This window comes from Liolophura sinensis, chromosome 12, assembly GCF_032854445.1.
Source record: "Liolophura sinensis isolate JHLJ2023 chromosome 12, CUHK_Ljap_v2, whole genome shotgun sequence".
Classification (NCBI taxonomy): domain Eukaryota; kingdom Metazoa; phylum Mollusca; class Polyplacophora; order Chitonida; family Chitonidae; genus Liolophura; species Liolophura sinensis.
The window spans coordinates 17,473,607-17,495,223 of NC_088306.1; the positions used below are offsets into that span (position 1 = coordinate 17,473,607).

The window sequence follows — 21,617 nt, forward strand, 5'->3', positions numbered from 1 at the left end:
TATATTTTTTATTTTATTTGATCGGTGTTTTACGGTTGTACTCAAGAATATTTGTCATACACGACGTCGGCCAGCATCATATTGGGGTGGGGGACCGGGGCAGAGCAAGGGGGAAACCCACGACCATCAGCAGGTTAATTGTCAGACCTTCCCTCGTACTGAATGTCTAAACTTCGAACATCAGTCTGTTGGATTTTAAATCTGATCCAGGTCTCCACGCATGAGGGTCTTACCGATAGATCCAACTATATACACAAGTCGTTCTGGGTGTTCAATATATATATGCATTAGGTGTACATGCACTGCTGAAACTCAAGGTGTGTGTGAATGTAGAAGTTAGCTACCTAACTTAAGCTAACTTATGCGCGCTTCCTTAATGAGGCGTCTTCACGCGACTGCAACACACTTCTCTACACACACAAAAAGCCGTACACTGGTACAGACGGGTTGGTATTACTTTTTTATTTATCTGCCCCGACTTCTTCCATTGCCGTGCACAATGCACTGAGTATACAGCGAAGCTTTCTGGCCTCAGTCATGTGACTGACCGTGATATGTTTTGCCGGGTCGTCGGCTATCTGTATGTGTATAGGCTAATGGTAAAAAGCCGCTTGTCCCATTTTCCTTTGATAACAACCTTAATTTGCAGTATAGGGCCTACATGTATAGGGGTGTGTGTGGACATGTGATGAACACACGGACGCGCCCCGGCTGTAGCGCCCGAGTCTAGCTACCACCGCACCTGAGTGTGTAACAGCCAGGTAGAGTAGGGCGGGTATGTAATCCCAGCCGGACCCAGCGCCCAACGTTCCCACGGGGGTCTAATGATGGAACAGGTGGGAATGAAGGCGGTGTCAGGAACGTGATGACATTCGCTCTTCTGTGTACAGTATAGGGAGCGTCACACAACCGGCGTTAAAGTTGTGAGGCCATAATGAGACTTCACCTGAGGAGGGCGTTGTTATTCCTGAGTGTCCTGGCTCTGGTCAGTGTCCTGTCTCTCCACCTCTTACAGTCTGACACATCCTGGCTTTTGGGTTTACCCGGTCAGAGATTTTTGACGAAAGCCAGACATTTCCAGGCTGGTTTCCCAACCACTTTGGAGCCGAAGCCGAACGTCTGGGAAATCAACGAAAAGAGCGATCGCATCATTGAACAGATAAACTTCAAACCAAAAAACTATGAGAAAACCATGCTAAAGAACACGACAAAACCTAAACTGATCTACATCCACGGCGGAATTGGCGACTTTAATGCCAAACTAGGCAAAAAGGAATTCCAGCGACAAGAGTGTCGCGTGCAGAACTGTTATCTTACAATCTCCGAATTAGACGCTGCTAAAGCCGACGCCATTCTCTTTAGACAGACTGTGTCTCTGGCATTGTCAGACCGACTAGCTACTCCACATCAAGTCTGGATATATTTCACCTTGGAAGCTCCGTACTCTCTGCCAAGCTTCGAAGGACTAGAGAACATTTTCAACTGGACAGCCACCTATCGGCGAGATTCCACGATAGTTGCCCCCTATGAAAAATGGACGCCCTTTGACCCCCCTGTGGATAGTCCGTCTGTCGACCGGAATTTTGCCGCGGGAAAAACTAAGCAAGTGGCCTGGTTCGTCTCGAACTGTGGTGCGAATAACAACAGATTGGAATACGCCCATGAGCTTGGCAAGCACATCGATGTGGATATTTTTGGATTTTGCGGCAATAATGACTGTCCCAAGTTCAATCAGGATTGCTGGGAGAGGCTCAATGAAGACTACAAGTTCTACTTAGCATTCGAAAATGCCAACTGCCGTGACTATATCACTGAGAAGTTCTTTCAGAACGGATTAGGGTAAGATTTTAGGCAGGTTTTAGTCGGGGGAGGGGAGAACGGGGGAGGGGGGACGGGGGAGAGGTTTGGAATGAGTGAGTTGGAGGGGGAATTTTGCCGTCTCACGTAAAAGACTGTTCACAGCATGTGGGCGCTTTAGTTTTAGTTTATATAATATTACTTACTTATTTATTATTATTACTATAGTTCCTAAAGACTGCGATGAAATTAAATAGTACATGTACGGTTTCCATCAAACATATTGTCGCGCTGATTAATACATAAGATAAAAAAAATAATAATGATGATAACATGATAAGTACTTTCAATTTCGATTCTATGTTAGAACAATGTAGGCCTAAAACTAGCTCAGAATAAGCTATTATCACTGACTTCTTGTTTATTAGGGCAAGAAAGCAGGAATAAAGTCTGCAAGAAGAGAAAACTACGTAGATGGCTATCTTAACATTTCATAGCCATACTCATAATCATATTGCCGTAACAGTTAAATTAAACCTCTTTTTTCGTACTTTTTTTTTCAAATTTTTTAAGATGCGTACAGTATTTTATTACTTTATTTACTGCGTCTTACTTGAGGTTTTGTCGTCATAATGTTAACTCCCTGCTTCACAGTGGGTGTACACGATACATGTAGATGTTGTGCGTGTTAACAACCCTTGACATAAATAAGCCAAATGCACAGAAAACTACCAACGCTGACATATTTTACATCTAATACACGTTTTCCAATTACCTTGTAATGCTACATGCAATCCAGCATAAGTACACACACACAAATAAATATAGGCCTATTGTTACATTATATAAAGCTAGCACCGTTCTCAACAGGTTTTCTCTAAACCACATCAAGTTGTTTACGTGTTAAGACAAAATAAATACCTGGGCCTATACATGTGTTTAATAACTTGTAATTTATGTTTCGTCCCTGTATACACACTACAGGCAACAAGATGCCATAGACCTATTTCTGCATTTCACTGCGCGTATTTATAACGGGATTTTGTAAGGAATGTTGACACGCACTAAAACGAAGTATAAAAAATATCATGAGAACCAACATTTTAATACACTCAAAAATTAATCGGTTAATTTTAACAGAAAGTGGGTTGTCTGAACGCAGAATGTATTCTGCTATTATAACGCAATAATCTGTCGTATTCAACATAACATAATTTTACTCTAGTAGAATCTTTATGTTGAATTAAAGGAATTCGTGTGTTATATTTAACACAAATTGACAGATTAATTTTTTGAGTGTACGACACTGTAACTGGTATATGTCCACATATGTTCATATTTGTATGACATTCTTTCCTTGTTTACATTAACTGACGTCTCCTGGGCTACAGGGGTCCCGAAGTCCTAGCCTTATACTTCCGCATTTTAGTAAACGTATTTATAGAAGCATTGTGCAACAAAAGTTGTCAGGCAACTCTTTAAAACTAGAACGGAGTATATGATACAGCGTCCCATAGGCGGGCCTCCAAGGTACAAAGGGTCTTTTGTTGGCCCATGTCGGTAATTCCTCAATTCCCCAGTCATTTGTTAGAGGATAGATAACATATATAGTAAAACCCTCCCTCAATATCCAGAGAAATTGTACCAAAGTGAATCCTCAGTCATTTGTCAGAGGATAGATAACATGTATAGTAAAACCCTCCGTCAATATCCAGAGAAAATGTACCACAGTGAATCCTCAGTCATTTGTCAGAGGATAGATAACATATATAGTAAAACCCTCCCTCAATATCCAGAGAAACTGTACCATAAGAATCCTCAGTCATTTATCAGAGGACAGATAACATATACAGTAAAACCCCTCGGCATTATCCGGAAAACCTATACGACGAAGCCTTATTTATTTGTCAGAGCTGCTGAGATATATAGCGAAACAATCATTTTTCCCCCCATAAGTCCCATAAAATTATCCCGCACACCTTATCTTTTCATGTCACAGATATCACCTAGCAGTCGGTCAAAGATCATAGCACAGGACCAAAAATTTATCACACCTGGGATGTCGTAAATGAGAGCTTTCTTGTTGCTTTACAATGGGTGTGTGAGATTGAGGGAAGACGTGTAAGAGTTGCCGAATACAAAAAATACAAAAACACAGACGGCATTGTGATAATTTCGTACAGCGTCACCGGTGTGATAATTGCCGGCAGCATCACCAGTGTGATAATTGCCGGCAGCATCACCAGTGTGATAATTGCCGGCAGCGAATATTAGTACAGTAGAATATAGTTGTCTGCAGTGTGATGATTGATAGCAGCGCCAGTTGCTATCAGCCTACAGCGTGAAAATTGTCAGCACTGGGGTAACTACGTCTACAACGTGAAAATTGTCAGCGGCCTCATAACTGTGTCGACAGCGTGATATTTATCAGCAACATGCTAACTGCTTCTACAACGTGAGAGTTGTCAGCGGGTTCATAACTGTGTCGACAGCGTGATAATTATCAGCAACATGATAACTGCTTCTACAACATGAAAATTGTCAGCGGCCTCATAACTGTGTCGAAAGCGTGATAATTATCAGCAACATGATAACTGCTTCTACAACGTGAAAGTTGTCAGCGGGCTCATAACTATGTCGACAGCGTGATTTTTATCAGCAGCATGATAACTGCTTCTACAACGTGAAAGTTGTGAGTGGGCTCATAACTGTGTCGACAGCGTGATAATTATCAGCAACATGATATCTGCTTCTACAACGTGAAAGTTGTCAGCGGGCTCATAAATGTGTCGACAGCGTGATAGCTATCAGCAGCATGATAACTGCTTCTACAACATAAAAGTTGTCAGCGGGCTCATAACTGTGTCGACAGAGTGATAGCTATCAGCAGCATGATAACTGCTTCTACATTCTGAAAGTTGTCAGCGGGCTCATAACTGTGTCGACAGCGTGATAGCGATCAGCAGCGTGATAACTGCTTCTACAACGTGAAAGTTGTCAGCGGGCTCATAACTGTGTCGACAGCGTGATAGCTATTAGCAGCATGATAACTGCTTCTACAACGTGAAAGTTGTGAGTGGGCTCATAACTGTGTCGACAGCGTGATAATTATCAGCAATATGATATCTGCTTCTACAACGTGAAAGTTGTCAGCGGGCTCATAACTGTGTCGACAGAGTGATAGCTATCAGCAGCATGATAACTGCTTCTACAACGTAAAAGTTGTCAGCGGGCTCATAACTGTGTCGACAGAGTGATAGCTATTAGCAGCATGATAACTGCTTCTGCAACGTAAAAGTTGTCAGCGGGCCCATAACTGTGTCGACAGCGTGATAGCTATTAGCAGCATGATAACTACCTCTACATCGTACTGGTTGTCAGCGGGCTCATAAATGTGTCGACAGCGTGATTTTTATCAGGGGTGACAGCGGCGTCATAGTTGCAAGCAGCGATATAATATACTAACTCTATACTTCCATTCCGTGAATCGAGACATATTCATTACTCTTCTCCATGTTTGCATTTCTAACTATATTACTGAAATGCATGGCAGTTCATGAACACAAAGCTCCTGATGCAAATAGCCATACTTGCGATGAAGCCTTACGAGCTTGTACCATTTCTGCAACACGGACATGGAAATGGCCAGACATGGTCACCTGATATGATTTTAGTACCCATAAGTCAAGGGTTTATCCTAACTGTGCTTAACAACTTTATGATGTAGCATTAACGTAATGTAGCACGGTTGTTCAAAACGGGTTTAAGACTTAACACCTGATTTGACTTTAAGCCAAGTTTTCAAGTTTGTGATTAACCTTAAAACACGATGTACCGGTGTATAGAATATGAACTAAAACTGCTGCTGTTATACTTTGACTTTGGAGAACTGCATTGACTGCTGAGATTGGCTAGGGTTTTAAATGCGAAATATAACATAATACCAGTGTTAATCATAGTTAAGATGCTTCGACAGCCTGTATACAGGGTATATGACCCGGAAAAGACAAACACGACATCCACGCAGCACAGTTTTGTGAACGTGTGACAACCGATATCATCTGTCCATGAAAAAAAAAAAACACGAGTCCAGAAAGTCGCATGCCTTGGAAAGGCTTAAATCAGCCCTTACACTGAAAGGGGCGGCTGATTCTCGAACATGGCAGATTCCTAATCTCGCGCGTGGCGTGATTTAAGCTCGCGGTTATCACTGTAGCAAGCGCCAGTGTTTGCTGGCAAATAGACACTTACATTACCTGTGTTGATTCTGAACTTCGATTAAGGCTCATGCTGGCTTCTCCGGGCAAGTCGGTAACAGGTTGTCCTGACATTTTCTTCCTGTTAGTTGGCGAAGCAAACACGATACCTAACCATGTGTTGAAAACTGTATAGGCCCAGATTCAAACAAACATTGTGAATCTCAATAAATGTCCGCGCAAGCGAAGCGTTATGTAAATGTGTAAACACTATTTTACGTCATATTATCAATAGTAACGATAGTGCGGATAAATCCTGGCCCTGCATCATCAAGACAAATACACAATTGTGAATGTATGAAATAAAAACTTCAGCATGGAGAGTACAAGTGCAGTGATGTTAATTTACTAGACACCATGTACTGATTTAGAATTAGACTCACAATGCACACGTTTGATAAGCATTCATAGGAAAACAATGCAAAGTGACCCGGCCTCGGGGATTTCTAATCCACCAAAACAATATATCGGTTTGGGCTAAGAGCACAATTGTTATAGAGAAACAGGGACGTACTATTTACAGAAAAGAACCTATGAGTACACCGCTTGGGCCGACGAGTCAGTGTTCCACTCCTGCTTATAATGGTGTAAATTTTTTATAATTACTTTTAAATTTTTTTGGTTTTTAACTTTTCATTTTTGCCTGAAACTTTGTAATATATTAGATAGCTGTATCTATAATGTGTTTATATAAACGAGGTCATCCTCATACTTACAATATAAATCAATATGTTTATTTATTTATTTCATTGGTGTTTTACGTCGTACTCAAGAATATCTCGCTTATATGAAGGCGACCAGCAATATGGTGGGAGGAAATCGAGCAAAGCCTGCCCACGACCAATTAATACAGACGATTACACTGTAACAGTTTGAATCACATACTACAGATTGAAAATGCTTTTTTTTAAATTCATGGCGCCATATTACGACAATTCGTAATCTAGTGTGGGAGCTTCTTCGTCCAGCATTGTGAAGCCTACTGAAAATGAATGGTCTACGTGTACGTAAGGCTACAGCAATTGAAATATTTGTTTACGGGCAGAAAGAATCGAGGTTGGAAGCGGCCATGAAAATAAAACTTAAAAAATCATCTATTTTATGGGGAATGTGGACAGTCCCACAAGAAAAACTGGGGAAATCATAGAAACATTAAGATGCGACAAAATTAAATGCTGAATTACCAATTTTATTTTTATTACATTTTGGGGATTTTAAAGCGTCGGCTCTCACGTAAAACAGAAAATAAAGTTGTTGTCGCCATTTGGGACATGTTTGGAAATCATTTTATTTTGCATGTTCTACATGCTCTAGGACTAGAGGTGGAGTCTAAGCATCCAAAGCATTTTTGGCTTTTTAGTCTAAAATGAAAACTACCATTCAATGCTTAGATCATAACTCCAAAAGTTCAAACTATATATGATAGAGTAGTCTTAACAAGCAGACCTATAACATGCCCTATGGGTTCAGAGGTAAGCGATAAATTGTGCAGTCTGGCCTGTGAAGTGTCCACAAAGCCGTCATAAATGCAGCAGGAGAAATCTGATATACAGGGTATGTCAGAAGTCGCGCAACATCCATTGCGGTGTGTTGCCCCATCTCTTCCAAACATAAAAACCAATTCAACTCTTTCTTGCACTGTTAGTTTATTATCCATAAATAACTCTGGAAGAGGAGAAAAATTTAAATTAGTATTAAATTTGGAACGCAGAAAATAAAAATGAAAATCAGGATGGTGCGCGACTTCTGTGACACCGTGTATATGACTGCCGGCAGTTATATGTCTGTATGCAGGGAAATTGTATGTCTGAAACCTCCACTATATGGTCTGCTACTGTCGCGAAGGATGTCTGTGCAGCCAGATATACGTGGGTTGTGTTGTGTCTCAAAACAGGGTTTGGCAAATTGGTAATTAAATCAAAGGTTTAACAGGAATAATCGAACTATATATCCCTATGAGTATTTGTGAAGATGAAACATTTAAAATCACTGTATTTTTGTCACTTAATTCTGCTTAATCCATGTTGTCAGGGGCGTGTAATTTGCTACTTATATTTAAGAATTTACTTGAACCGTTAGAATAAAACTCTACCTGAGGTTAACTGACCGCATTTCACACTGTCGTTTCTGATCTGGCTTTAATTTCTGTGTATATGCTCTAGACATTTATTTTCGTTGGCTCTCTCTGTTTACAGGTATGACGTCATTCCAATTGTCATGGGAGCTCATCCTGACGATTATCGCAAAGTGGCGCCACCACACTCCTACATCAGCGTGGAAGACTTCGAAGATCCGAAAAGCTTGGCGGAATATTTGATCAAACTTGACAACGACGACAAAAAATACAACCAGTACTTCCGGTGGAAGGGAACTGGGAGATTTATCAACACCAAATTTTGGTGCCGAGTTTGTGCTTTACTCAATGACGAAGATAAGCCGACAAGAATTATCGGTAATTTCCAGGAATGGTGGAATGGCGAAGGGATATGTCGCCGAACCCCATGGACGTCTAAGCGAAAGTTTTAATTGATCACATTAGATGATCTGCTACTGAGTATCCAAAACACTTCCATAAATCTTGCTTTTGATGACATTTTTAGAGTTTAATTAGTATAAATGTAGTGGCAATTTTTGAGTTTTATCGGCTCGAACAGTTTTATTATCATTTAATGTGAAGTCAACATTTCCATGCATGACACATCACTATTACTCTGCAGATCAGTGGATGTGTAGTCAACGTTACGTTCCTTTAGTATACCCGTCTGCTGCAATACATGTACAATCATAAAGTTAGATGCCGCTCTTTTGTATCGGAGCATGTGACAACCTCTTCGTAACAAAAATGCATGGTCGTAGTCAAGTCGGCGGACACTATCAACCAAACAGATTTGATTAGATCCCATCCGTATTGCTGGTGCGAACTGCGTCTGAATTTAGCAGAGTGGGTAGTCAAAGGAACGTAGCCTACATATCCATGCTCTGCCGGGTAAATCTTTTTTATATTCGTTTAAATGAGGGATATAGCATGCATAGTTGTGTAAAGATGTGTCCTTCATATAGTGTCTGTATATGTTTGTGACATGTTGAATCACTTACACGTCTTTGGACACCGATTATAACCAGAATCCGGATGTGCCAACATGTATTCTGAAAGAATGCTACTTTCATAATATTTTGATGTGCTCTGTTACGAGATTAGGCCAATATTTGTATATATATGGCTTGAACGCTTTTCAGGACCGCAACTGACCCAGTCCTCTAAAAAGTTGATCTCCTCGCAGCCGATCGGCTCCTTACCAATGAGGTTGCCGGAACGAATCCTGCTCTCGTTGGTTGGGCTGTGGTTTTGATGAGCCAGGAGATTTGTCAGGCACATGGGAAACGGTGTGATTTCCTCCGGCTTCCTCCACCAATAAAACTGACTACCGTCGTATTAAGTGGAACAGACATGAGTACGGCGTTGAACACCAGTCAAATATATAATCGCTCTTCAACGACTCATCACGTGACCTTTTGACAAGAAAATTGCATGAAGATTACGATCCGGCTTATATTAACATAACGTATATTTCGTATCTAAGTCACCGTATCTAAGTACTTATTGGAGGGAAAACCCGATTTCCGTAAGGTGATCATGAGCAAGGCAATGTTCTTAACGGAATAATAAGTATTAACTCGCTTTGAAGCGAGCGGCGTTATCTATCCCTCTTGTCGTCAGAGTCTGTAGCTATGGTTACTAGATTTGCGCTAATGACACGCCCCTATTCTAGATCAGAGTCTCATTCAACTTTATCAACCCATCCAATCTTCTATTTCCCTCCCTCTACAGAATCTGAGGTAGCGATGAAACGAGATAATATAAAACAACAGAGTGGAGCTCTCCTGAATTTTCTGTGTTTTGAAGATCTAATTTAAAAGTTGGTGTCAGCTAGCTTTATTCTGTTGATCAGACGCCAAAAAAAAAAAAACAGGACCATATTCATCAGAATTAATTTAATTTGTTCGCTTATTTCTTTACTATTTTTGTGGGACAGAGACTGTAAGGGGCTAAACAGTTCATCAGTGTGAGACTCTGAGCTAGTTCACGAAGTCTGGTCTGACCCTATGTGTTATACGTATGGTATAGGGTTATTATGTGGTGCATGTTGACATTCTGTTTTGCACTGGTCATCAGAGCTGATTTACCAGGAAGTGCACCGTAGGGCGCTAACTACATCTATTGCCTCATCATCTGGTCTAATCATCATTGTTTTCACGGGGCCTACCATATGCCATGAGGACATTGAGGTCACCTGACTAATTAAGCCACGCCGATTATAGGTTAATTATAACGTTGCTAGTGTAACTCAATCAGACAACAGGCTGGTGTTATTACACTGGGGGTGCATGTTGTTCTGCCAACCTGATGACTCGGTGACAATTGCAGCGTCATGCTCAACTATTCCTACACATGGTAACCCATTCCCGTACATGTGTCATTATTGCTGTGCACGTCTGTTTTACCAGCACTAACGCTTTAAATGCTCTGGCTGAATTGTATGTGTGTGTAAGTATGAATGTATGTAGGTCAGTATCTAGCTTATAATAAATTGTCTAAATACGGGAGCCCTTGATCTATGAGGGGACTAAAATTTACCAAATTTACCTATAGTCCTTTACCAATGAGGCTGTTACGTCTTCGAAGCCAGCTGTATCTTGTACAGCTGAATGCGGCCTTATATTATGTATGTATGTATGCTGGGTATTTAACGTCGTACTTAACAATTTTTCAGACATATGGCGACCAGGAGTCATTAGGTGTGTCTTCTTGTGGCAGAGCGAGCCCATGCCGCCAAAGTGCTGCCGCCACTGAAGTACCACGCCGAAGACACCAGACATGACGCCCCACCCAGTTACATTATATTCACACCGGGCCAACCAGTCATGTTTCCTTGCTATAACCGGTCAGTGTTGAGCGCCAAGCGAGACAGCAGCAAGTTGCATTTTTAAAGTATGACACGACCCGAGTCTGATCTGTCTCCTGTCTTCGAGGTAGACCGCGCTAACCATTAGGTTACCCTAATTATTCTAAAATTTGGGACAGATATTAGTTGTGTTGAAAGTAAAATATTACATTTCTTTAACATACTTTTGGAAAAGTAAAAATATGAGCGTGTTGTTCATTAGATGGTCTGTGTAAGGAAAAAGAAACGCAATATTCCTGCTAGAATTATATATATATATATATATATATATATATATATATATATATGTGTGTGTGTGTGTGTGTGTGTGTGTGTGTGTGTGTGTGTATACATATTGGCTAAAATGAGCAAACCAGATGTCCTAAAATTTATAAGAAAATAGACTGCTGTTATATTATCGATGGGTATCTGGGAATTTCGGTTTCTTCCACTTACAAACCTGACCGGCCTCATATTGGGGGAACATTCTTGAGTACGACATTAGACAATTCCACATATCCATGTATCAACAATACACATTCGCAATCATTAAAACTTAAGAATATTCAAAATGTGGACGTTGCGTGGCTAGTGCTCGTCATACATGTGCTGTACAATTCATATCTCCTGATATATATATATATATATATATATATATATATATATATATATATATATATATAGCATAGTTAGTCATTGCTATATTATCGCTTGAATCAACAAACTGTGATGTACATGTACGTTGGCGTTACATTCCAATTTGAAGATAACAAAAAAATGTACATCTAAACCTGGAACCAAACATTAATAAACGTGAGTTATGAGAAATAAATTTATATACCTAAAACATTATTTTATGTGTTATGTGATTGATCGACTAACAATTCGGTAATTTTGGAACTACTCTGGTGCATCAGGCGATATGCCCAGTAACGATCGGCCAGGTGTCAGTATACTATGACTTGGAGTCTTCAGCACGGCGTTCAGTTAGGCAGCACTTTGCATACGTGTGACTAGCGTGGTAGAAGTAGATATTGCCATGTGATACCTTAAGCGACATCATAAACCTTAAGTAAGCAAATAAAAACACCTTAACCAGAATGATTCTTTTACAGTGTAAAGGTATATACGCCTATGACAAACGGAATGGGGGGGGGGGGGTGTTGCGGGGGGGGGGGGGCATTTGGCGAGGGTGCAACTAGCTCTCGGTAAAGTAACCCACGGTAATGTAGCTCTCAGTGAAATAGCCGTCTAAGTAAAGTATCTCTTTTTGTATATTGATCTACCGTACTAGAAAGACTTCACGCCATTCTATAGTCTAGCACAGTAATACACCAGAGAAAGATAAGACAACACGTCTTCATCGTTGAAGGCCCCAAGCCGCACTGCTTTATTCAGAGAAGACCGCGTGGCATGTACATCAGTATGCAAAGTGATACGTCACTGATACGTCACAAGACGTGATATATTACACTCCTCCCTTTTTAGATACGAAGTAACCTTGAGAACATTAACAAAGTTTCAATTAACTTTTAACTTCTTTAAACCTTGTAACATTTTGTTTCTTACAACAATGTTTCATTTTACTTAGATACATTTTATGACACCAACATTAAAACAATGTCACAAGTTTGCTCTAAAAAAAACAGTCAACAACCAAGACATAAAATCTGAGTACATATGTATCTAGAACTTTAGAACAGCTGCAGCACTGAATACATATTACAAATCAAGTCTTCGTGGAGGTCTACTTACTCTACCAGACCTTCGAGGAATAAACACAGGAGAATCACATGACACAGTGTCATCAGGTTTACAATCTTGATCAAAAACTTTCGGTGTACATTTAGTAGATTCAGGTAAAGCTACTGCTTCCTTTATTGGACTTGGCACATTAGTTTGTACACTCGGATCATTTACATGTGGATTTCTGACAATGCTTGGATTATTTGGTGCAACACATGTATCCTTCCCTAGTAATACGTCATTTGGATTTTGATCAGATTTAACATTTACAGAGTCATCACAAATAAGATGATCAGCATGAACATAGCGTTTGTTATTACCTGGAACTCGCACAATATAAGTGTGAGGACCTTTAATTGCAACAATGGTACCGGGGATCCATTTTACCTTTCCTCCCCTGATATTTCTTACCCGTACATGCTGATACAAATCAAATTTACGTACAGTGGGATTCAAACCATCGTGATGAAATTTGCTAGCTGTCTGTTTTCTTTCTACCTTTCTTTGTAAGTTAGGCTTTAACAAAGACAACCTAGTTCGCGGCGTTCGCTTCGGAAACAACTCAGCTGGCGTAATACCAGTCGTAGTGTGAGGAGTATTTCTGTAACATGACAGAACATGGGCTATTCTACTTTGAATACTCTCAGACTTTTCACACTTTTTGAACATTCTCTTAAAGCTCTGAACATTTTTCTCAGCTAACCCATTACTTGCAGGATGGTAAGGGGGACACAAAGTATGATCAATATCATTACATTTCAAAAAATCAGAAAACAAATCAGCAATGAACTGGGGTCCATTGTCTGAAACAATTTGTTGCGGTAAACCATACCTTGCGAACAAAGACCGAAGAACAGTAATAGTAGCACTTGCTGTGGTACTTGACATTGGAAAACATTCTAACCACTTAGAATAACTGTCGACTACAATAAAAAATTGCTGACCATCGATTTCAGCAAAATCAACATGAATTCTCTGCCATGGCTCTGTAGCCCAAGGCCACAATAACAAAGGTACAGACTTAGGCACTTTTTGTGATTCTACACAACTCGGACATGTTCTGACTAAGTCTTCTATATCTTGATCTAATCCAGGCCACCAGACGAAAGATCTAGCCAAAGCTTTCATCCTACACATGCCGGGATGACCATCATGTAATTCATTTAACAACATTTCTTGAAGTTTAGTTGGTACAACTACTCTCCTACCCCATAATATACAACCATCATCAATTGACAATTCATCTCGTTTTGACCAATAGGGTTGCAAAGTCATATCAGTACAATAATTTGGCCAACCTGAAGATGTAAAATCTAACACTTTACATAATGTAGCATCTTTACATGAAAAATCAGCTATCTGTTTAGCTGTCACAGGTAGATCGCTTAATACTGTACTACAAATATACATTTCATCAGGATCTGCAGTGTGAGAATCATCCACTGGTAATCTACTTAACATATCTGCATTTGCATTATTTTCTGAAGATCTGTATACAATATCATACGAATATCCACTAAGCAACAATGCCCAGCGCTGCATCCTAGCTGCTGCTAATGCAGGAATACCAGATTTGGAACCAAAAATTCTTGTTAGGGGTTGATGATCAGTTACAAGAGTAAATTTCCTACCAAACAAGTACAAATGAAATTTCTTTATTCCATACACAATTGCCAATGCTTCTTTCTCTATTTGTGCATAGTTCTTCTCTGCACAACTTAATGTACGTGATGCATAAGCTACAGGTCTTTCTGAACCATCATTCAACTTATGGCTTAACACAGCTCCTAATCCATAAGGACTTGCATCTACACTTAATACTAAACGCATCTTAGGATTATAGTGCATAAGCACGCTATCACCTGTTAAAACAGTCTTAGCATATTGAAAAGAAGTTTCACACTCTTTAGTCCATTTCCACATTACTGACTTGTTAAGTAACGAATACAAAGCATGTAAATTTGATGACAGATTTGGTACAAATTTACCATAGTAATTCAACATTCCAAGAAATGACTTAAGTTCTGACACATTCTGTGGTCTAGGTGCATTTCTAATTGCATCTGTCTTGCTTTGCAATGGTTTTATACCCTCAGCACACAGCTTATGACCCAAAAATGTCACACTTTCTTTGAAAAATTCACATTTTTCTCCATTTAACTTGACATTGTGTTTCCTCAATCTAGAAAATACTTTCTCTAACACAACAAAATGCTCTTTCTCAGTTTCAGTTGCTACAAATATATCATCCATGTAACATAGCACGTGATCAATATTTGACAATATTTTATCCATAGTAGCCTGAAAAATGGAAGGCGCTGTTTTGACACCAAAACATAACCGTTTAGTTGCTAACAATCCTTTGTGAGTATTTAACACAAGCAACTTAGCAGATTCATCATCTAAATAAAGCTGATTAAATGCACTAGTCAAATCTAGTATTGAAAACACTTTTGGCTGTGAACCATACTGGGATATCTTAGCAAACAGATCTTGAGTATTTGGTAATTTATATCCATCATCTTTAATCAATTCATTAACTGCTTTATAATCACCACACACTCTAATAGACTTATTAGGTTTCACAACATGGACTGTCGGTGAAGCCCATTCACAACTGTCAACTGGATACAAAATCTCTGATTCAATCAATCGGTCATATTCTTTTTCAACATCTCCAAGCAAAGAATATGGTACAGGTCTAGCCTTCTGATATACTGGTTTAACATTATCTTTCAATGCCAATGATGCTTTAAAACCTTTAATACCATTACCTTCATACGTAAACAGTACACTGTTCTGTCGTAACAGCTCATTGAAACAATCAGAAAAATCATCAGACTGCGGTACATGTTTAGGTAACTTCTTTGTTAGACCAACTTCATTTACAGTGAAAATACTTTGCCAATCCAATTTGATATGTTTTAACCAATCTCTACCCAATAAACATGGTTTCTGACCTTTTACAACAATCAAGTCAAGTTCTACAAGTGGGTTTTCCTCGTACTTTACAGGCACTCTAATTTCTCCCAAAATAGGTACAGGTTCATTTGTATAACTACGCAATGTGATGTTTACATTTCTGAGCGGGAACATTGTTAAACAACTTTTATACAATGTTTCAGATACAGTCGAGCGTGAGGCTCCTGTATCAAGCTCCATTTGTATGTTAGAATGTCCTACAGTAATATCTACTTTAATAGGTTTCATGCCTTGAGTTTGATTTACATTATAATTACCGTAGAGTCCAAATTCATCATGATCAAATTCAGAATTACTGTCTCTTGACTCTTCAGCATCATTTGAAATGTCCACGTATTTCGCTGAATTTCTTGATTTGAACTTACTTTGCGAATGTCCACGACCGCCTCTTGTACCTCTGCTGCCGGTATTTCCACCACTGTTAGAATTTGTGTTATCACTTTTCGGACACATGGCCTTGATATGTCCTCGCTGTCTACACCCATAACACTCAGCATCTCTCAGTCGACATTCTCCAGTACTATGGTTTCTCCCACCACAGCATTTGCAGCCATCGCCGGATGTACTACGGTGTGCTTGGTCACGACCGCGTCCTCTGCCTCGACGTCCGCCTCTCCTCCCGGGGAACAGTCGGTTCATCTCCGCCGTGCCGTCGTTCATGCTCTCTCGATTAGCGGCATTCGCTAATTCGTCCGCTAGGCATTTCCTTCTTGCTTCGTCAAATGTAAGATTTCGCACAGATAGTAGATGTGTCTGAGTACGTGACATCTTCTGATTCAGTCCCGAAACTAGCTTGTCTCGTAAGGCATCGCCTAGAAAATTGCCGTAATCACAAGTAGAAGCCAATTTCTTCAGACGGACAATAAAGTCTGCCACTGATTCCTTGTCACCTTGTTTCGACACTCTGTCAAACCGAAATCTTTCTGCCATTACATTTGGAGTGGGCGCATAATGTTCTTTCAAGAGGTCCTTCAGTTCCTGATACGTTTTCGTTCTAGGGGCGTCTGGACTACACAAGTTTTTGAGAAGTTTGTATGCTTCTGGACCGATGAGCGATAGGAATAAATTTGCCTTCCTCTCGTTTTCGATGGCGTTCGCTGCCATAAAAGCGTCGCATCTGTCCGTGTAATCTTCAAAAAGTTCAACACTCTCATCAAAAACTCCTAGATTCCCGAAAACTGCCATTTTCCCTTATACGTAGGTACGTTTCGTCTCGTCGCCAGTTTTGTATATTGATCTACCGTACTAGAAAGACTTCACGCCATTCTATAGTCTAGCACAGTAATACACCAGAGAAAGATAAGACAACACGTCTTCATCGTTGAAGGCCCCAAGCCGCACTGCTTTATTCAGAGAAGACCGCGTGGCATGTACATCAGTATGCAAAGTGATACGTCACTGATACGTCACAAGACGTGATATATTACATCTCTCAGTAAAATGGCTCTCAGTAATGCGAGCATAGATCTCAATAAAATGGCTCTCAGTGAAGTAGCTCTCATTAATGCGTGTATAGATCTCAGTAAACTGGCTCTCAGTAAAGTTTCTCTCAGTAATGAAGTTCTCAGCAAATTATTTATGTATTTAATTGTTTTTGTTTTTTTGTTGTTTTTTTTTTTTTTTGGTTTTTTGTTCTGACGCCGTACTCAAGAATATTTCACTTACACTTTTCACTTACATGCCTTCCCATGTACAGCTGGACACAGACCCCCATTACAACTTCCGTTTTTCGGTAGGACGATTGTAGTTCTGTGAATTTTAGGGTATGAAGTCTTTTTTTGCTCCCAGGCGTCCATTTTTGGTGCACAGGTGCATGCTTGGTATTAAAATGCTGGAAACTGTCTAAACTTTGAGGAGGTATGAGCTTTATTGATGAAAGTTTGAAATTCTGGGCGAGAGGACACAAGGTGTGCGGTAGTGATGAGGCTGCGAGTGACGTCCCCTTGGCGTTGCTAGGCACGCCTCCCAGCTGCCGGCATGGAAAGGTCCAGATTTTGACGGTCAACCTATGTCAAGATTTTTATGGCTTCTTTCTCACAGACTGGGCCAGGTATGCACCAAAGCTTATTGGCCACGGAATGTTTGGGACTGAGCTACAGTGCTAGACGTTAACATTGTCGCTTATGGAAAATTAATGGGGGTCCGAGGCCAGCTCAGCAAAGTAGGTCTCTCCCTCAACATACTAATGCCCGCTATGTATACATGACAGTATACGTATACGAACTGGGGCATATTATCACTTAACTTCTTAAGCTGTCACAATACCTATAAATAGTCGGGTGACGTTAGTTATAACGTGGCATGGTGGCACGGTATTTTAGGGACACGTGGGCTATACGTGATCTATGAGTAACTCTACAGGAAGTGTTTCGAGGTACATGCGTGCATATAACGTCTATAGTTAAGCCAATGTTACGCAGTTCTAAACAAGTTGCTACACAAAGGACGTGTCAGTTACATACGGGTACTAGTTTCCACAAACTGTTCTAGAATAAAACCTCTTATTAATCTGATTTCATAAGGCAAAAACTCAAAGAGGTCACCTGTTTCTCGCGGAGGTTTTCTTGTTCCCCACGGAAGGATTCTCGCTCCTCGCGGCTAGTTTCTTGTTTCCCAGGTAGATTTTATTTTTTCTTACGGACCATCTCTTGCTTTTTTTTTTTTTGGTTTAAAGAGAGTTTCTTACATGAAAATTCACTCCGCAAGTCTCTTCCAAATATTTTTTTCAGGGCAATCTCTTAATGAAGTTTCTCACCGATTTTTTTTTTAACGGAAAATTTTCCCCTACAGAAGTAACATTCCAGCACAAGTTGTGCATATATGCACGGTAAGTCACGGTCAATGCTTAATCAAAGCCATATAGCCGCACGAAAACAATAACATTTCACACTAGTCACGATTTTACTCTTTTAATATCGACTGTATTTCTACTGGGCCATGCCCACCAGCGTTTATTACTTAAACGATATTCTACAGGTATGTGCTGACAGAAAGAATCATACTAACGATGTACTCGATAAAGGTTCATTTATACAACGGTGTCACGCAGTCTTCCGGACGGAGGAAAAACAGAGTGCCTTGGCTGAGTATTCCGCCGTTCCTTATGAATGTCTGCCCAGTCTCCCGTCTTTATTTATTTATTTGATTGGTGTTTTACGTCGTGCTCAAGAACATTTCACTTGTACGACGGCGGCTAGCATTATGGTGGGAGCAAACCCACAACCATCCGCAGCTTCCCACTTACGGCCGTCCTCCCGTCTTATAGTCGTTGCTAAAACAACGGGAGTCTTTCAAAGAACCTGGGTGACCAGTTCAAAGCGTTTTGACTTATTTCATCATTTCTATGGTGTTTTAATGCAGCGCACTCAGGAATATTTCATTTATACAACAGCAGTCATGCAGTTAACTGGGTGGAGAAAGCCGGGTAGCTCGAAATGAACCACCGACCTTTGGCAAATTAGCTGAAAAACATCAACAATGAAGGTAGTTAGATTATACTATAGTTTATTGATGCAAAAATACAATTCAAGATACTTTGTATCTACCTTTGTAGACAATAGATATCAAACACCTGGTTTTTCAGTTTGAACAATACATGCACGTTGCTTTGACAATAGTTTTGGGAACATGTTCTTCCCAAGGTGAAAGGGCAGAGATGCCAGAATGCTGTAGGCCATAGCCTGCTATGGCGGCCTGGCACCTGTCAGACGTCCTATATATATATATATACACATAAACATGTACAGCTGCTTTATAAGGAATCCTGCAGAATAAAACTATATTATGACCTTTTTCATAAGTGTATTTAAAGTTAAGCCTGGATTAAACCTTAACACAAACCTCATTATAACAAACATGGAGTGTTTTACCCAGGCCTATGAGTGGCTATATGACTTAATCCGCCTTTAACGAACTGATCCTTGTGATTTAGGGTCGTACAGTTGATATCATGCGAAATTCCGCTTCTCGACGCGAATTTTCTTCACAATTACCGACACCTAATCAAGGTGCATCGAATATAACATGCATATATATATTCGCCTAAGAAAAACATGATTCCGCCTTAATGAATTTCAAGCCTGTTTAGTTAACGACCCTTTAATGGGATGGATTCAAATTTAAGACGTCGTTTTTGTCGCCAACAGCGACACAACAGAGGTTAATATTTTTACCAGTTTACATTCTGCTATTTTTTTTCATGTCGCTGTTGGTTAACGATGGTTGATAACGCCACCTAGTGGGAGAACAAAACATGTCGGTTTCTTGTGCCATTCGTTTTTGACACGTGTTACACATACATCATGAAAGCTGGAATGTTACAGGTTTCGTTTTTAATCATGCAAACATGAGCATATAAATATGGAAGGCACTGCTTTAGTTTAAACAAATAACCATATACTGTATAAGGCATAAAATGTCACCCAACCCACCAAATCTGTTTTCTTGTTGAATTCAAGTTTATGCAGCATGGGGAGTATAAAACTAGAACAGCGTCTGATAGATTGTAATTGGTCAACCGTTACGGGGAAATCCGGTTTGAAGTCAATTAACCTCAGTTAGGGTTTTACTGTAGCTGCTCAATGAAATGCTTAAAAAGTAACAACTTGCACCATGGCTTATGCAGTATAGGTAAAAATGCTTGATGCTAACTGTAATAAAACCGTGCGTATAGCATTTAAGAGGAAGGGTATTGCACATTGTATGTTTATTGGATTTGATTTAATTTGATTGGTGCTTTACGCCGTACTGAAGAATATTTCATTTATACGACGCATTGTGATTGGTGGAAACCGGACAGAGCCTAGGAGGAAACTCACAGAATTTTCCCCTTTACCCCTCTTCTTACTTTACAGCCCCTGGGTTCCGTCTAGGTCAGCTCTGGGATCCGTTGGCTATGGTCCCAGCTTACCTAAATTCCACATAAAAATTTTTCTGAAAGCTGAGCTGGGAAGAATGAAACAGATCTCATATCAACGTCTAAGGCCGTTTTGTGATCTCAAAGCCGGACATTCTTTTGAAACTCATTTGAATAGAGAGGTATGTTATTTTAGAATATTTACCCACAATGCATGAAGACCATGTAAAGAGAAGATGCAGTGATGTGTGAAAGCTGTACATGCTTTACAGTAAAACTACTGATAAATTTACATCGTCCGTTGTACACAAGCCTGAGATTGGTATTCAGAAAAGCTCTATGGGATCCTGTGCAGTAGTATGCTTAAGGACACATTTCCCTTTCAACTACAAACATTCATAAGCGTTATAATGCTGAGGCCACATTCCCCTAAAATTGTCAGTGTACTTTTTCGTAAGTTTTTCTCGGAAATGACATCTATGATATATTGTAAGAAGGTTCCAGGATTTATGATTAAATAAGCGCAAATTAACCTGTAGCCTCAGTGCAAGACGACACGAAGTTCTATAACAGGGGATGCTGCAGTTATAGTGAATTTATGCTTAATAACAGATTTTTAAAGCTACATACACGCCGAACTTTAAATTATAATGTATTCAACATACAATATATATTTTTTTTTTTTTACAAATCTTTTACATAATGAATTAATGTAAAGAAAATTATTACCTTAGGGTAAATGATATGATTCAAGCCGAATCTATATCATGTCATGCTGAATGGCCATATAACTGTATAAAACTAGAAATACACATCATTGTCGTATGTACATGAACATATATAAAACCATGATTTCATGAATAATAAGTACACAACAATGGCTTTGACATTGGTGACATTGGTGAATTAATTAAATCTCATGTAGGCCTACATGTGAAGGTCACCTAATAGGACAACCGCTACAAAAGCCACAAGATAAGCTAATTTTGCATAAAAAAATAAGTCTGTGGGTGAACTGATTATGTGAAAGAAATAGCC

General features: G+C 39.8%; 1 protein-coding gene across 1 annotated transcript; it reads left to right on the plus strand.

Moving 5' to 3' along the window:
• The first annotated feature begins 395 nt into the window (after positions 1–395).
• Positions 396–11,240, plus strand: LOC135479085 (glycoprotein 3-alpha-L-fucosyltransferase A-like). The gene is made up of 2 exons (XM_064758806.1): positions 396–1,839; positions 8,249–11,240. The coding sequence occupies exons 1-2, from the start codon at positions 935–937 to the stop codon at positions 8,577–8,579; spliced, it is 1,236 nt and encodes a 411-aa protein (XP_064614876.1). The 5' UTR covers positions 396–934; the 3' UTR covers positions 8,580–11,240.
• Positions 11,241–21,617: the final 10,377 nt, after the last annotated feature.

Excerpts from the sequence above, each read along its gene's own strand:
- LOC135479085 (XM_064758806.1), top strand. The coding sequence starts at position 935 with ATGAGACTTCACCTGAGGAGGGCGTTGTTATTCCTGAGTGTCCTGGCT. Across the intron at positions 1,840-8,248 it reads TTCTTTCAGAACGGATTAGG|GTATGACGTCATTCCAATTG; the intron begins GTAAGATTTTAG and ends CTCTGTTTACAG.